We start from the raw sequence: 17,195 nt of genomic DNA, 5'->3' as shown, positions 1-17,195 counted from the left end.
AAGCTGTGCTTTCAGTTTCACTTTCTGTTGCAGGGTTCACCCGACGGAACCCTCCGACGGAACCCCGGAACGGAAATGAACGGTGATATGAACAGGCCCTAACTTGACTTTCTCAATGGCTTTTGTTGAGTAATATCACGCTGCAGCAAGTTATCAGAGTCAAGATAAACTTGGCTACATCTGTATGCAATGCCCTACCCGAAGAGGCCGTAATGGCAGATACAATATCAGCAATTAAAAAATGGCTAGATTAATATTTACTGACAAATTGCAACGAGGGTTAGAACTAATCTACCAATGAAAGACATGTAATTGAATGAGAAAGATTTAACTCGATGGACATGTGTCTTCCCAACATAAATAACTTTAAATATTGTTATTTCCATAGCTTCTTTCTTCTTTTCATTACTTCTACGGCTATGTTCTGGGCTGAAACTAGCTGACATCAATGACAATGTTTTTATTCAAATACCTGACACAAAGGTGCATTGATAGGATCTCCTAATAGTCATTTGTACTGTCAGCTCCAATAATGACAGCCTAATAATCATTGACATTTCTTTACTTCCATATTTTACAATTAAAGAGCCGATTACCAGATACGTAGTGCACATGCTTTTTATTAGCTCTGATATTTGATGTTTTTAACATACTTTTTGTAAAGTTCCACCTAGGAAAACCCAATTAATATGGTCTTTAATCATGAACACATGTTTTTGCATACACAATACATGCAATGTGAGCCACAATATATAAAAGACGCAGAATAAATACAGACCCGTTCCTAAAGTTCCGCAATTAATTTAATGGAGCTGAACTGGATAAGATATTGTTCAGGGTCAATCAGTATATTTGGCAGGTTATAAATGATAGACACTGGTGCCAAATAATCTAGGCAGCGTTAAATATCAAATGAACTTATCTTTTACGTGTTGAAATAAGCTATATTATTTACAGTACAGCGTCATCGCCTGCCAAGCTGTAAATAGACTTTTTTTTTGTCATTAGTTACATTATATTTAAATGGCTTACAATGAAGGGAACTATTAACATCAAGACTGTTATGCAAAACTCAATGCTCCTATGTTCTTTCCACTAGGTTCTAGAGTTGATTTGCGGTCATACTGGATTCTACTTTTTCTTTATTTTGTAAAATAGTCACTAGAAGTAATTGTGCATTTAGTTATGGTCTACAATTACTATTGCCACTTTATTACCAAACGTTTTATCTCCAGGTGAATGGTTTTGAAATAGGTGACAGAAACCAATATATAAATCATGAAGTGAATTAAGATATGAGGAATACAGGATATTATACACAAATTGACAAAAAGCAACAGCCAAATTTAGCAATAGTGTAGCATTTTCACCAAACAAGAGGGATGATGAACTTCCACACATGCATTGGAGATCATTCAAGTTTGAATATATTTGATATTTTAAATTTTTACGAATGAAACTATTCAAAGAATGACATACATGGAGTAAATGCATTATGTTCTACTTATCCCACGAAGAATTTTATGTTTTTTTAAATAAAGTACCACATTTTAAATACATTTGGTTTTAAAACTCATTAAAATAAATAATTCAATGAAGAATTATTACATTTACTTCGATAGTATGGTGTAATTTGGTGTTCAAAGTGTATAGCAGTATGCACATCCACCTAATGAGCTGGGTGCTGGTGGTCGAGCATGCCCAGTAGTTCTCCACTCAGCCAGGTCTCTGTGTAGTGATCCACAGTTCACTGCAGACCATCCAAAAGAAATCGCTTTCTGCTTGTCAGGAAAGGAGCAGAGCCTCTGCAGTATTATGGCAGTATAGCTGAGAAGACTCCTTCTTCTCAGCTTGTTAGGTTTGTAAAGCTGAATTGTAAAGTATTGGCAGCTGCCAGAGGGGGAAGAAGACTGGTTCAGCTCAAAGCCCCTCCCCCAGCAGCATAGATTAACAACAGCACCAAGGGAGACACATGGAAGCAAAAGATGAGTTTTGTTTTGTTTTTGCTAGAAACACCGAAAATTACTTTAAAACAGCTAACAGCAGCATTTCAGGACTTTTGGTTTGAAAATGATTCATGGTATAACTCCTTTAAAAGGAACCCGTCACTTGGTTTGGAGCCCCTAAACCACCAGAATGCTGTAATGTAGCTGGGCTTTAGTGTTCCAAACCTGCCCACGTAAGAAACTGATGTTTAGGGAATAGTTAGTTAAGTTAAAGAGGCTCTGTCACCAGATTTTGCAACCCCTATCTGCTATTGCAGCAGATAGGCGCTGCAATGTAGATTACAGTAACGTTTTTATTTTTAAAAAACGAGCATTTTTGGCCAAGTTATGACCATTTTTGTAGTTATGCAAATGAGGCTTGCAAAAGTCCAAGTGGGTGTGTTTAAAAGTAAAAGTACAACTGGGCGTGTATTATGTGTGTACATCGGGGCGTTTTTAATACTTTTACTAGCTGGGTGTTCTGATGAGAAGTATCATCCACTTCTCTTCAGAACGCCCAGCTTCTGCCAGATCACGCTGTGATGTCACTCACAGGTCCTGCATCGTGTCAGACGAGCGAGGACACATCGGCACCAGAGGCTACAGTTGATTCTGCAGCAGCATCAGCGTTTGCAGGTAAGTAGCTACATCGACTTACCTGCTAACGCCGATGCTGCTGCAGAATCAACTGAAGCAGTATGCACATCCACCTAATGAGCTGGGTGCTGGTGGTCGAGCATGCCCAGTAGTTCTCCACTCAGCCAGGTCTCTGTGTAGTGATCCACAGTTCACTGCAGACCATCCAAAAGAAATCGCTTTCTGCTTGTCAGGAAAGGAGCAGAGCCTCTGCAGTATTATGGCAGTATAGCTGAGAAGACTCCTTCTTCTCAGCTTGTTAGGTTTGTAAAGCTGAATTGTAAAGTATTGGCAGCTGCCAGAGGGGGAAGAAGACTGGTTCAGCTCAAAGCCCCTCCCCCAGCAGCATAGATTAACAACAGCACCAAGGGAGACACATGGAAGCAAAAGATGAGTTTTGTTTTGTTTTTGCTAGAAACACCGAAAATTACTTTAAAACAGCTAACAGCAGCATTTCAGGACTTTTGGTTTGAAAATGATTCATGGTATAACTCCTTTAAAAGGAACCCGTCACTTGGTTTGGAGCCCCTAAACCACCAGAATGCTGTAATGTAGCTGGGCTTTAGTGTTCCAAACCTGCCCACGTAAGAAACTGATGTTTAGGGAATAGTTAGTTAAGTTAAAGAGGCTCTGTCACCAGATTTTGCAACCCCTATCTGCTATTGCAGCAGATAGGCGCTGCAATGTAGATTACAGTAACGTTTTTATTTTTAAAAAACGAGCATTTTTGGCCAAGTTATGACCATTTTTGTAGTTATGCAAATGAGGCTTGCAAAAGTCCAAGTGGGTGTGTTTAAAAGTAAAAGTACAACTGGGCGTGTATTATGTGTGTACATCGGGGCGTTTTTAATACTTTTACTAGCTGGGTGTTCTGATGAGAAGTATCATCCACTTCTCTTCAGAACGCCCAGCTTCTGCCAGATCACGCTGTGATGTCACTCACAGGTCCTGCATCGTGTCAGACGAGCGAGGACACATCGGCACCAGAGGCTACAGTTGATTCTGCAGCAGCATCAGCGTTTGCAGGTAAGTAGCTACATCGACTTACCTGCTAACGCCGATGCTGCTGCAGAATCAACTGAAGCCTCTGGTGCCGATGTGTCCTCGCTCGTCTGACACGATGCAGGACCTGTGAGTGACGTCACAGCGTGATCTGGCAGAAGCTGGGCGTTCTGAAGAGAAGTGGATGATACTTCTCGTCAGAGCGCCCAGCTAGTAAAAGTATTAAAAACGCCCCGATGTACGCACATAATACACGCCCACTTGGACTTTTACTTTTAAACACACCCACTTGGACTTTTGCAAGTCTCATTTGCATAACTACAAAAATGGTCATAACTTGGCCAAAAATGCTCGTTTTTTAAAAATAAAAACGTTACTGTAATCTACATTGCAGCGCCTATCTGCTGCAATAGCAGATAGGGGTTGCAAAATCTGGTGACAGAGCCTCTTTAATTACAACTTATCGTGAGTAGTTTGGGAGGAAATTGTACTCTACTTCATGTGCGCAATGCGAATGTTCCCGATGCTACTCCCGGGCTCGTCTATTTAAATTGTAAGTTACTTTCCTAATTGTTCCCATAATGACCGTATTTGACGTGGGCAGGTATAGAACGCTACACTCCAGCTGAATAACGACATGTGGTTTAATTGCTCCAAACCTAAATGACAGGTTTCCTCTAAAGTTACAAACTGAGAAGGGATAACATAACGCAATATACTATACACACTGCATAGCCAGAACTATGTGAATACCCTTATAACTAGTAGATGTAGCCTTTTCAGCCCTATTCATAGTTAACTGGTGAATAAAATTAAAAATACATCTATGTGATCTTTACCTTTAGCAGTTGAACAGGTTGTCCTAAAGAGTTTATCATAAGATGCCACATTTCTACCAAGCAAGTTTGTCAAATGCCTACTCTACAACTGCCCCAGTCTATTACATGTACTGTTATTGTGTACTAGAAAGGTAGGAGAGCAACAACAGCTAATCCGCCAAGCAATAGGCCACACCAGATTACAGAATGGGAACCAACAAGAAATTTGTCTTTATTTAGTTGAAGCATTCAACTCCATCAGATGCCTTTATTTCTCTAGATTGCTGGTTTTAATAAGAGCTATTGTAGTAATATTATATAAACTGACATATTCTGCAGTGCTGTGCACAAAATGCACCGAAATCTATCTCTGTCCGAATGGGACTCAGTTTCCTCTTCTGTAGCAAGAACAAATTAAGGATCAATACTCAATCGAAAATTCATGCAAACATGGGGCAAGTATGCAAACTGCATACAGATATTGACCTCGTTATACTAAAACCTAGAAACCTGTTAATCACCATGCCGACTCTGAAAGGCTGTCCCAGAAGGAAAAGGGTGAACAGGAAGTGGCACTCCATGATGGTTGGCAGCTCTACAAAGGTGACAACCACATATGGCACTTAACGACACCCTACGGCTTTTGCCACATTTTATCTTTTTAACACTATACCCCAGAGACAATAGCCCATATTACAAACACAGAACATGATTTCCTTCCTTGTCAGAATCTACTGTGCGAGTTTTCATTAATGTTTATCAAAGATTCAAGGTAGAGACATAATGCAGTGATACGACAACTGCTTTCAATCACGTAAAAAAATGGTATTGTACAAAATCATGAATGAGGTGTGGAATATATATTTCTTATTATTGAGGGGAAAAGCTCTACAGCACAAATGTAATTTAAATAATCTAAGAAATCCAACCCACAATAGGGGGAATTTAATATTGTGCAAAAATCTTGACTTTTGGACCGTTTCCACCGCTCTTGTCACAAAAAAAGTGAGTGGAGTTTAGCAGAAAGGGGCATGGCCACCAAAGGCCCACTGTATTTACTATGATTTACACCAGAAACTAGCGTAGATTAAAGCAGAAATCTACGCCAGCTCCTTATGAAACACCAGTCTTAAAGGGATTGTTCAGGCACAGACAACTGATGACCTATCAGTGGGGGTCTGACACCTGGACCCCGCACCGATCAAAAGCTCCGGCTGCTTACGGGCACCGGAGGTCCATGCTGGAAGCAGATGGCTCCGGTCACATTCAAGTAAATAGGAGCAGAGTTGCTGTTCTGCACCACTGCCGCTATGCAATGTACAGAGCCATCTGCTTCTGACTTCTAATACTGCATACTCTGCATAACATCCGGCGCATGGAGCCAGCCGGGTGTCGGACCCCCACCGATCATATACTGATGACCTATCCTGCGGATAGGTCATCAGTTGTCCGTGCCTGGACAACCCCTTTAATAAATCTCCCCCAATGTTTCTGTTAACTGCTTTACAGCAGTTGAATTCTAACATAATCTATTGTATGAATGGTAACATGATGGACTACATGCTGCAGGTGACACAGCACAACAGACAACAGATCAATAGCAATTTCCTGGGGCAGTGAGGTGAGGATACATGACCTGAATTGAATCATTACACATTCTTTATCTGCAATCACATTACAACAACACAAGTGTGTCTACAATGTCACAGCTCCGCTGACCTCCTTCATGTCTTCTAACAAGATAAAAGAAGCCCAAGAGACTCCCTTGGATCAATTGTGTGTTTGCTCATGCATGTATGCATAGCAGAGGAGGCACTAAATCATTGCCCATCCACTCATCCGTATGTCTTTTATTTTAAGCTATTTTTTAGTTCATAGAGTCAAGTTGAGGCTTGGTTATCACTGATCTTCCAGGCCACTGGTTTTCTGTTTGTAAAATCTTTCCAAAATGCCTTTTTATATATTCCATTAAGACAAGCAGCATTTCCCCCCTTGATAATAAAAAGCACTGCAACGCTTTGCTTTATAGAGTATTTTATATAACACTATTAAGTCAGGGATGTACACTTGCAATACTAATGAGGAAAAAGTCACATTGCAATAAAGCCTAGTTAAGCTATAATAAATATCAGTATAGTCTTAGAGAGTTGTACATCTACAGCTTAATAATAATAATAACCACATACCCAAAATAATGAAGCCTATAAAAGTTAAAAAAAAGGCGCTGTCTGATTTATGTGTGTTTTATTATTGCTTTCATTATAACGTTTGCGTCTTGGTATCTGCTGTGTAAAGCGGACACTTTTTAGGGATGTGATGTCTGAGTAGTTATGTGTTAAAATAGATTCCTAAGTGTTAATTCCACAGAGATGATCCTTCTATAGACACAATTTTAATTTCCTCTTCTGGCTATGGAGTTGGATATCATAAAATATACATGAAGTAATTGCAATTTTCTCTAAGGCAAACAACTAAATGAGTCGATATGAATATTGATTTACAGTGCATGTCAGAAAACACGGTGGACAAGGTTTCCCTGCACAGGCACCAGCTTCACTTTCCACTACACAAGGTTCACCTGTGTCTTCTGATGTACACTAAGAATACAGTTTTCCAACTCTATGAAAAGCGAAAAGCAGTTCCTTTCCATTAGATCATTAATTTATCATGTAAATGTCTCTCTTTTCATATGTGGTATTGTCCAGCCTCACTCAATAGGCAATAGGCTAACTTAATAAATGAATCCTCATAAACAAAGGCTGGTTACATTGGAATAATAAAGCAGAAGCATTAGATGTAAGCAATACTTTACAAGCAAAGGGGTTTGTAATAAATTTGCAATACAGTGAAATGGAAGAACATAGCAGTTTGATAGTCTTTCTACCACGTTAAAGGGAGTCTGTCACCAGAAATTTGCCTATCAAACTAGAAACAGAGTAATTTAGTGTAGGCTCATCTGAATCAAACGAATTTTTTCCCCTTTTGCAGCTATAATAACTTTATTCTTCATATGTAAATGAGCTTGTTGGAGCAACGAGGGCGTCACCATTGCTCCAAAACTCTCTGACTTCTTCCCCAGTCCGTCCGTCCAGCTCTCCCTCCCTTCTTTCTTTGATTGACAGTGTAAAAGCTGAGTTCAAGCCTGTCCCCATATTCTCCTGAACTGGTATGCGCCGATTACATCAGACTACAACTGGAAGAGACGGACCTCGGCATCGCAGAGCAGAAGAGGGTGTAGTCTGACGTAATTGGCGCATGCGCATTACAGCCAATTAGACCAGTGAAACGTCGAGGATGTACTGTGCATGCGCCGATTATGAAGCAGAGTCGCGCACGCGTTCAGGAGAATACAGGGTCAGGCGTGAACTCGGCTTTTACACTGCCTGGCCCCTGTCATTATAAGTGCCCTACCTCCTACATAAGGAGATGGGCGCTGTAATGTAGGTGACAGCAGTGCCTATTATTTAGAAAAACAATCTATTTTTACCACGTTAGGAGCGATTTTAGCTTTATGCTAATGACTTTCTTAATGCCCAATTGGGCGTGTTGTTACTTTAGACCAAGTGGGCGTTGTTCAGAGGAGTGTATGACGCTGACCAATCAGCGTCATGCACTTCTCTCCATTCATTTATTCAGCGCATAGTGACACTGGGTTTTTCACTATGTGCTGTCTTATACTGACACATTAATGTTACTGAAGTGTTTAGAACGTGACTAGACATTCCTTCCAGCCAGGACGGGATGTCTATTCACAATCCCGACACTTCGCTAACGTTTGTGTGGTACGAACAGCAGAGCAAGCGTAATCTCGCGAGATCACACTGTAAATGATTACTTCGAGATTACTCTTTGCTCTGCTGTAAGTACCACAGAAACGTTAACGAAGTGTCGGGATTGTGAATAGACATCCCGTCCTGGCCGGAAGGAATGTCTATTCACTGTAAACACTTCTGTAACGTTAATGTGTCAGTATAAGACAGCACATATTGATCTAGCAGGATCACTATGCGCTGACTAAATGAATGGAGAGAAGTGCATGACGCTGATTGGTCACTGATTGGTCAGCGTCATACACTTCTTTACACAACGCCCACTTGGTCTAAAGTAAAAACACGCTCAGTTGGGCATTAAGAAAGTAATTAGCATAAAGCTAAAATCGCTAATAACGTGGTAAAAATAGATTATTTTTCTAAATAAAAAGCACTGCTGTCACCTACATTATAGCGCCCATCTCCTTATGTAGGAGATAGGGCACTTATAATGTGGTGACAGAGCCGCTTTAAGTATTGTGTAGGAGATTATAATGAATCATAATGTGCCATGTAAACTCATAAAGACAATTAAACTCGAATACAGAGGAGAGGGGCAGAATCAAATGTTCCATATGTATATGTCATACAGTCTTGATCTCCAACTTAAATCATAGTTACAAGGAGTCTATTGGGGGTCCTTGGCGAGGTTATAATCAATATACAAATCTACTGTTTGTTAGATCTTGTCGAAACTTGATATTTGGACTTTAACATGCTATTGATGTCAATAAAGAACAGGTAGTTACTATACCTTTGCACTGGAATCTCTGTGTTGGAGTAGTTAGCAATAGTCGGTCAGTCATATCTTCTGGCCCACTACACCGCGCTATACCAGGCTCTTTATATCCTGCTTTTACCCATTCTGACAACCAGCGCAAGTTACAATCACAGTACAGGGGGTTGGTTCCAAGAGCACTGAAATATTGAAACAGCATAACTTTGTAATTCACATAATTCCTTGCATGTCTTTTACAGGCAGAGTCACACATCAAAGCTTCTTTATCTTATGATACCATATGAAATACAATTAGGTTGCCAATAATGACATTAGGAATGAAGATGACAATAACAAGGACATTATCACTTTATGCTAAGCATTCCAACAGTCGTAACTTTCTTTTTATTCCGTCGACATAGCCGTATAAGGGCTTGTTTTTTGCGGGATTAGTTGTATTTTGCAATTGCACCATTTTTGGATGCATATAATATATCGATTAACTTTTATTAATTTTATTTTAGGAGAGAATTGAAAATAAGCAGCTATTCCAGCATTGATTTTCACGTTATACATTTACGTGTAGTTTTCATTAGTAATATTATGGCGTACATGGGACTTATTAATTACGTTTTTTTATTTTTTTATGGGGGGAATGGGAGGGAATGGGAGAAAAAATAATAATTTTGCCACTGTTTGTGGTTTTTTTGGACGCCGTTCATCCAGCGGTTTAATAAATGTGTTAATTTTATTGATCGAGTCGTTACGATCCTGGCGATACCTTATATGTGTATGTGCTATTTGTTTTGACATTTTTACAAAGTAAAACCACTTTTAGGGGGAAAAAAAGTGCATTTTATTTTATTTTTACTGTAATTTTATTTTCTTTTTTCATAAACTTTATTTAACTATTTTACTTTTCTATTTTTGTCCCACTAGGGGACTTTACTTTGTGATCTTTAGATCGCAGATATAATGCTTTGGTATACCTAGTATACCAAAGCATTGCCTGTGAGCGTAAAACTGATCTATTAGGCCATGACTCTGGAATGGACTAATAGGCAGTTGCTGAAGGCAGACCTGGGGGTCTTTGTTAGGCCCCCTGCTGCCAAGAAAACCCGACAAGACCCCACGATTTCTTTGTGGGGGCGCCGATGGGGTGACAGAGGGAGCTCCCTCCCTCTGTCAAACACATTAGATGTCGCTGTCGCTATTGACAGCGGCATCTAATTGGTTAAACTGCTGAAATCGGAGCGCGCTTCAATTCCAGCAGTTGGAGCAGGAGCCAGGCTGTGTATAACAGCCGTGCTCCTGCCACTGATCGCATGGGTACACTGGCAGTACCCACGCGATCAGAGGACGGATATATCTGTCCTTATGTGGGAACTACTATAGCTCCTGCATAGGATGGATATATCCGTCCTTCGTCGTTATCCAATCAAAACATTGAGTAACTTTGTAAATACTTGGCTTTTCTTATCCAGCAGTCATGTTGAGTTAGGGCTTATTCACACGAACGTGGAAACTGGCCACGTGACGGACGGATTTTTAGCAGCCGTCACACGGCTGCATAAAAATCTATGTACTTCTATGGGGCTATTCACACAGCTGTTGTTCTAACGGACCATGTGAACGGCCCGTGAAAAAATAGGACAAGTCCTATTTTTGTCCGTTTTCATGGATCCCTCAATAGGCTCAAGTCTATGGTGTGTCCATAAAAGCCGATCCCGAACGGATGCAAATCAGCCGTGAAAAAACGTTATAGCCTTATAAGGTGTTTACTTCTCTGTTCGTGTCTAAATTGAAAATGTTGAATTCTCCTGGTTTTCTGTTACCAGACAGACATTGTGGAAGCTCAGGAGATAACATGTTAGGTCCCTTTTCATACAGTGGAGTTAAAATGCTGTCAATTTCGAAGGGCAAACATTTAGAATTTGAAAGACAACTATGGATATGGGAATGTCCTAAAACAACACAAGTTACTGAATATAGCCAAACTTTAGCAAACAACCAGTTTTACCAAAGTTTTTATGATGGGAATAAGTTTCTTGCCACATCATGTGGACTTGTAGACTAACTGGCCTTTGTTCCTCCAGATTAAACTTGAAATGAAAGGGTAAATGTAACTAAAACTTGACCATATATTAGTAGATCAGACGTTAGAGTGATAACCACAGTTTGGTAATTGTGTTTTATTACCAAAAAAAGATTGCCATTTTCCTTTTTGCTGTGGTGGTATTTTTTGAAAAAGTGTCAACAGGAAATGAAGCCATATTGGTTGTAACCTATAAAATGAGCTTTTCAGAAACTGATGCTAAATTGTCATTCTGTCAGCATATTCTATCAATAAGTAAGTGACAGGAGAAAGTTTACCATCAGTTTCTTTAATGCGAATTCAAAGGAGACAACCAATATGGCGGCACTTCCAAAAATGGGCAGCACAACTAAATAAAACAATGACCAATATCTCTGACCAATAAAATAGAATTATAAAAATCATAAAAACTCTGGTTATCACCCGGATTCACTTATATATGATTTACTTCGGGTGTGTTCACATCAGCATTCGGCTCCGTTGTTTTCGGCAGAAACAATAGCACAGTCGACTACGCTATTGATTCCGTAAAAAAAAAACGGAAGCCTTATGGAACGGAGACAAATGGAAACCATTAGCAACGAAAGTATTACCATTCAAATCAATGGTAATGCTAACGAAAGCTATGGTTTCCATTTGCCTTTTCGTTGATGGGTTCCCTAAAGGAAAGGTCTGGTTATTTTTACTTTTTGGGTGGAAAAGCTCTTAAATTATTTTACTGTCATTATTTTTACTGAAAGAGCATCATCCAGTTAATTAAAATGTGCACATGGAATGCTTGGAGGAAATAGCATCAGTGACAGCATTTAGATTATTATTATTATTTACATTCTATTTAAATCATCTTTCAAATCAGCAATATAATAATGACATGATTCTATTATATGTATTTATTTTTGTGTTGGTCATACTAAAATCTGTATTCAGTTCTAGCCTCAAGTCTATTTTACTGATGGCATGAGAATTGTTTATACTAGGAAGGTCAGTGGTCCAAGTGTCAAAAGGTTGTTTATTAAGGCAGTACTCTACACTTATGTCTCATGTAAAGTGATACTGCAGTAGAAAAATTTGTTAAACGCATGGCAACGAATAACTATGAAAACCTCAAAACTAAATTTTTCTATCTTTCTGTGCCACATCACATAAAACACGCAAATTCAAACTTGGATACTGTTCTCTCAAGTGAGCTGGATAGTGCTCATTTTACATTGTAAGGCTCTATTCACATCTGCGTTCCAAGTTTTGTTGTTCTGCTCCATCTTATGAAAATACCGGAAGCTCGAGATCAGTTGCATAACGGAAACCAATAGCGCCCACAGGAATCCGTTGACATTAAAATCAACGGGTTCCTTTGGGTGCTGTTGGTTTTCGTTATGGTTTTTTCGGGTCTCTGTCCTGGAAAAACAATGGAATTTGTGATGAAAGCTTCTAACAGAGCCTCCGACGCAGATGTAAACAGGGCCCAATATATATAATATAATAACAATATATAATACTGTCCAAATAAAGCAAATACTTGAATGCAAACAAAACTACAAATAATATCATAGATGGTTCATGCAAGCTTTTATTCATGGCACACATATGTGAGATGCTGTACTTACAGATGTGATAATGAAGTCAGGTCATTAAAAGAACCTTCAGGAACTGTAGAAATATCATTTCCATGAAGAGTGCTAAATAGATAAAAATAAAATAAAAAGCAAGCTTAAAACTTAAAACACTAGCCCCTATAGAGCAGAGGCCCCTAACCTTTTGTAGGTCACGAGCTACTGTCAAATATGATAGATGGTGTTGAGTGGCGTGGAGTATAAAAAGGAAAAAAGCCTATTAAATATATGGCTTTTACCCCAGTGTTAACCGCCAGTGGTTTGGTTTTGACACAAGATTGACATTACATACCTGGTGGCAATAGTGCACAATAGTATTTTTAGCTGCCAACAGTTGAGGAGCCACATGTAGGGGCCATTGGTTTAGGAAAACTGTCATTAGGAAATTTTTTTTACCAGTTATCCAGTGAGATATCACTTAACCCCTTAGCGACCGTGTCGGTCCCCCAGTTTACAGTGACGTATTTCGGTGTCGCTGTAGAAGAGGATTCTAAATGCTCTAGTGAGCGCTCATCTTCTAAGCAGAAGCTGTAAGTTACAGATCCTGAACAGAGCAGCCTGATGAATACAGCTAGGGTCAGAAAAAACTCCTACCCCAGTTGTTTAACCCTTTGATCGCCGAGGCCCCCGACCACAGTATGATCAAAGGGGACTCCCTTCTTCGATTACACCACTGGAAACCTGGTGACGCAAACAGAGACTAGAAGAACCCACTGCAGTCAACCTTATGGACATAGAAAGGACCCCAGTGCTGTTTAGTATACATGCTATTAGGGCACACTATAGTGACACAGTATAATGTATTAGCATACAGGAGTATGCTAATACATTCTAAGTATAAATAAAAGTTGTAAAAAAGTTCTCTTCATGAGATTAAAAAAAATGTATCAAATAAAAAAGGCCCAAAAAGTCATTGTTTATAATAAAATAGTTTTTATTGCCCATATATTACATAAAGGCAAAAAAAAACACACATATTAGGTATCTACACGACTGTAATAACCTGAAGAATTAATTTAGTAGTTTATTCATCGTGAAATGTGAATGGGATAAAAAAATAAAAATAACAATGCTGAAAATCGCATGTTCCTATATTCATGCCGCAAAAATAAATTAAGTAACTTACACAGTAAATTTTTTCGAACCACAAACCACACAAAAAAAAAAAACTTCTCCCGTATAAAAGCTTCAAATGAGCTTCAAATGAATAGGCGCAGAGCTGCAGATCTGCAGCACGGCCGCTATTCTATGTATGAAGCCAACTGCTTCCGGCTCCATACATCGCATAATGGGCAATAACATCCGGCGCCAGCAGGCCACCGGAGCGGTTTATCGGTGTGGGGTCCGGGTGTCGGACCCACACCGATGATATACTGATGACCTATCCAGTGGATAGGTCATCAGTTGTCCGGTAGTGGACAACCCCTTTAACGCCCTTTCAGGTCAGGTCATTAAGGGGTTAAATGAGGTTTTAGATTAAATTCTTCTGGGCCACACTGAGACATGCATTCAGTTTTGAACGCTTTCTGTGTTCCCTGACAGGTACTGTTGGTTGCCATCTGATATGAACTAGCTATATCTTCCATATTTAGCAGTCAGAGGGTACTTCCTTGATATGGACAGCTGTACTATTGTGCTACTTGTGTAATAAAATTATTATAAAATGTGTATAGCTCACTAAAGTCATATTTAAAACATACACATTTATATAGGTAATGGTGAAGTATTTATGTTGCATGCCAAGGACATGCTCAACAACCAGGTGTAATGACACTGTGCTAGTAATCTAAAGGGGGTTTTACACTGGCAGAATATCGTGCAGACGAGCGCTCATATTAGGCTGGATTCACACGAGCACATTACGTCCGTAATGGACGGAACGTATTTCGGCCACAAGTCCCGGACCGAACACATTGCAGAGAGCCGGGCTCTTAGCATCATAGTTATTTACGATGCTAGGAGTCTCTGCCTCTCCGTGGAACTACTGTCCCATACTGAAAACATGATTACAGTACGGGACAGTTGTCCTGCAGCGAGGCAGGGACTCCTAGCATCGTACATAACTATGATGCTAGGAGCCCGGCTCCCTGCAGTGTGTTCGGTCCGGGACTTCCGGCCGAAATACGTCCATCCATTACGGACGTAATGTGCTCGTGTGAATCCAGCCTAACACTCGTTGACGATAATTGCCCTGTGTAAACAGGGGAATGATCAGCAGATGAATCTCGATCTGAAAGGTCGTATCGGTTTAAAAAAGTAAAATATCGTCGTCGGCAGCAAATCTCCCTGTGTAAACAGGGAGACGCGTTGCCGACATAATAGTAATGAATGGGGACGAGCGATCGGAGTAACGACCGCTCGGCCCCAGCCATAGCAACATATGACAGGATCAAACGAGCGCCGATCAACAATGTCTTGTTGATCGGCGCTTGACTGCACCGACCGGTGTAATAGGGCCTGAACTAGTGAACGGTTTATCATTTCTGTGTAAAGCCAACGGTTTGAGATTTGATTGTTTATGCGAAATGGTTAACTTTACATTATTTAATAAAGACAAATGCAGTTGGATCTCTACATATTTTCTTTTGCTATAAAAGCAAATGGTGGCACTACTGCTTACAACAATCTTCTGAATTCCAATATTTGAGGATAAATTTGCACATGTGCACTGTATGACAGAAAAAGCTGAAATTGTTTTGCTGATACTCTCATTTTGAAGTCTCTTGAGAGCGCATATAATGAATAAATGACAACAACAGATTGCACACTGTCACTCGGAAGCATTTTTCTTCCCTCTAGAGAATTTATTTTTAATAACAGTATAGATGACGTGAAGTGAGACTTGTAGCTGACACCACGCTCTTCTGGACCAGTATAAATCTACTCATTGCCATGAATATTAAATGTAAAGTGAGAGCACACATCCTTGTCCAGCTTCTCTCCAGCAGAAACGGGCAGGGGCTTCGAATCCCAACACTGGGGTGAGCTTGTTTGCTCAGCCTCAAGAGACAGCCGTAACATGTAATAAATATTATGTGAACTCTGGTCATGGGACTTGTATTTCCATCTGACCCCAGACTTCATCTCATTTTGAACTGATGTACCCTAAAATGGATTGACACTGTAATAGGGACAACTGAATATCATTATATTTTAGATGAAAGGGAAAAGTCAGCTGTCACCAAGGATCAGGAATAAATAGATTACACTGGCCAACAAGATATTAACCCCTTCAGGACGCAGCCTGTTTTGGCCTTCAGGACACAGCCGATTTTTTCAAATCTGATGTGTTACTTTATGTGGTAATAACGTTCGAATGCTTTTACCTATCCAAGCGATTCGGAGATTATTTTCTCATGACATGTTGTATTTAAGTTAGTGAAAAAATTTGGTCGATAATTTCGGTATTTATTTCTGAAAAACACCAAAATTTTGAAAAACTGTGCAAAAATTTGCATTTTTCTAAATTTAAACGTATCTGCTTGTAAAACAGATAGTAATACCACACAAAATAGTTACTAGTTAACATCCCCCATATGTCTACTTTATGTTTGCATCGTTTTTTGAACGTTCTTTTATTTTTCTAGGACGTTACAAGGCTTAGAACTTTAGAAGCAATTTCTCATATTTTAAAGAAAATTTAAAAAAGCCATTTTTTCAGGGACCGGTTCAGTTTTGAAGTGGCTTTGAGGGCCTTATATATTACAAAATCCCCAGAAGTCACCCCATTTTGAAAACTGCACCCCTCAAAGTATTCGAATCAGCATTCACAAAGTGTTTTAACCCTTTAGGCGTTTCAGAGGAATTAAAGCAAAGCAGAGGTGAAATGTACAAATTTATTTTTTTTTGCTGAAATTCATTTGTAGTAAAAAAAAATTCTGTAACACAGAAGGTTTTACTAGAGAAATGCATCTCAATATTTATTGCCCAGATTCTTCCATTTTTAGAAATATCCCACATGTGGCCCTAGTGTCCTGATGGACTGAAACACCGGCCTCAGATGCAAAGGAGCATCCAGTGAATTTTGGGTCTCCTTTTTTTTTAGAATATATTTTAGGCACCTTGTCAGGTTTGAAGAGGTCTTGTGCCAAAACAGCGGAAACACCCCTAAAGTTACCCCATTTTGGAAACTACACCCCTCAAGGCATTTATCTAGGGGTATAGTTAGCATTTTGACCGCACAGGTTTTTCGCTAAATTTATTAGAATTAGTCTGTAAAAATGAAAATCAAATTTTTTTTCTGAAAAGGCAAAGAAATTTTACATTTTTACAAGGAATAAAGGAAAAAAAGAACCACAACATTTGTAAAGCATTTTCTCCTGATTACGGCAATACCCCATATGTGGTAATAAACTGCTGATTGGACCCATGGCAACGCTCAGAAGGGAAGGAGCGCCATTTGGATTTTGGAGCACGGATTTTGCTGGATTGTTTTTCGGTGCCATGCCGCGTTTGCAACGCCCTGGAGGGACCAAAACAGTAGAAACCCGCCAAGTTACCCCATTTTGGAAACACCCCTCAA

General features: G+C 39.6%; 1 protein-coding gene across 1 annotated transcript in view; it reads right to left on the bottom strand.

Annotated features, from left to right (window-relative positions):
- Positions 1–17,195, bottom strand: part of SLIT3 (slit guidance ligand 3) — a 761,836-nt gene that overhangs the window by 87,162 nt on the left and 657,479 nt on the right. The window contains exons 24-25 of the mRNA XM_075856411.1: positions 12,668–12,739; positions 9,005–9,168 (exon numbers count right to left, since the gene is read on the bottom strand). Coding sequence (XP_075712526.1) covers positions 9,005–9,168; positions 12,668–12,739 — 236 coding nt within the window. The remainder of the gene's footprint in view (positions 1–9,004; positions 9,169–12,667; positions 12,740–17,195) is intronic.

This window comes from Rhinoderma darwinii, chromosome 3, assembly GCF_050947455.1.
Source record: "Rhinoderma darwinii isolate aRhiDar2 chromosome 3, aRhiDar2.hap1, whole genome shotgun sequence".
Taxonomy (NCBI): domain Eukaryota; kingdom Metazoa; phylum Chordata; class Amphibia; order Anura; family Rhinodermatidae; genus Rhinoderma; species Rhinoderma darwinii.
This window is presented reverse-complemented; position numbering and strand designations above follow the sequence as displayed.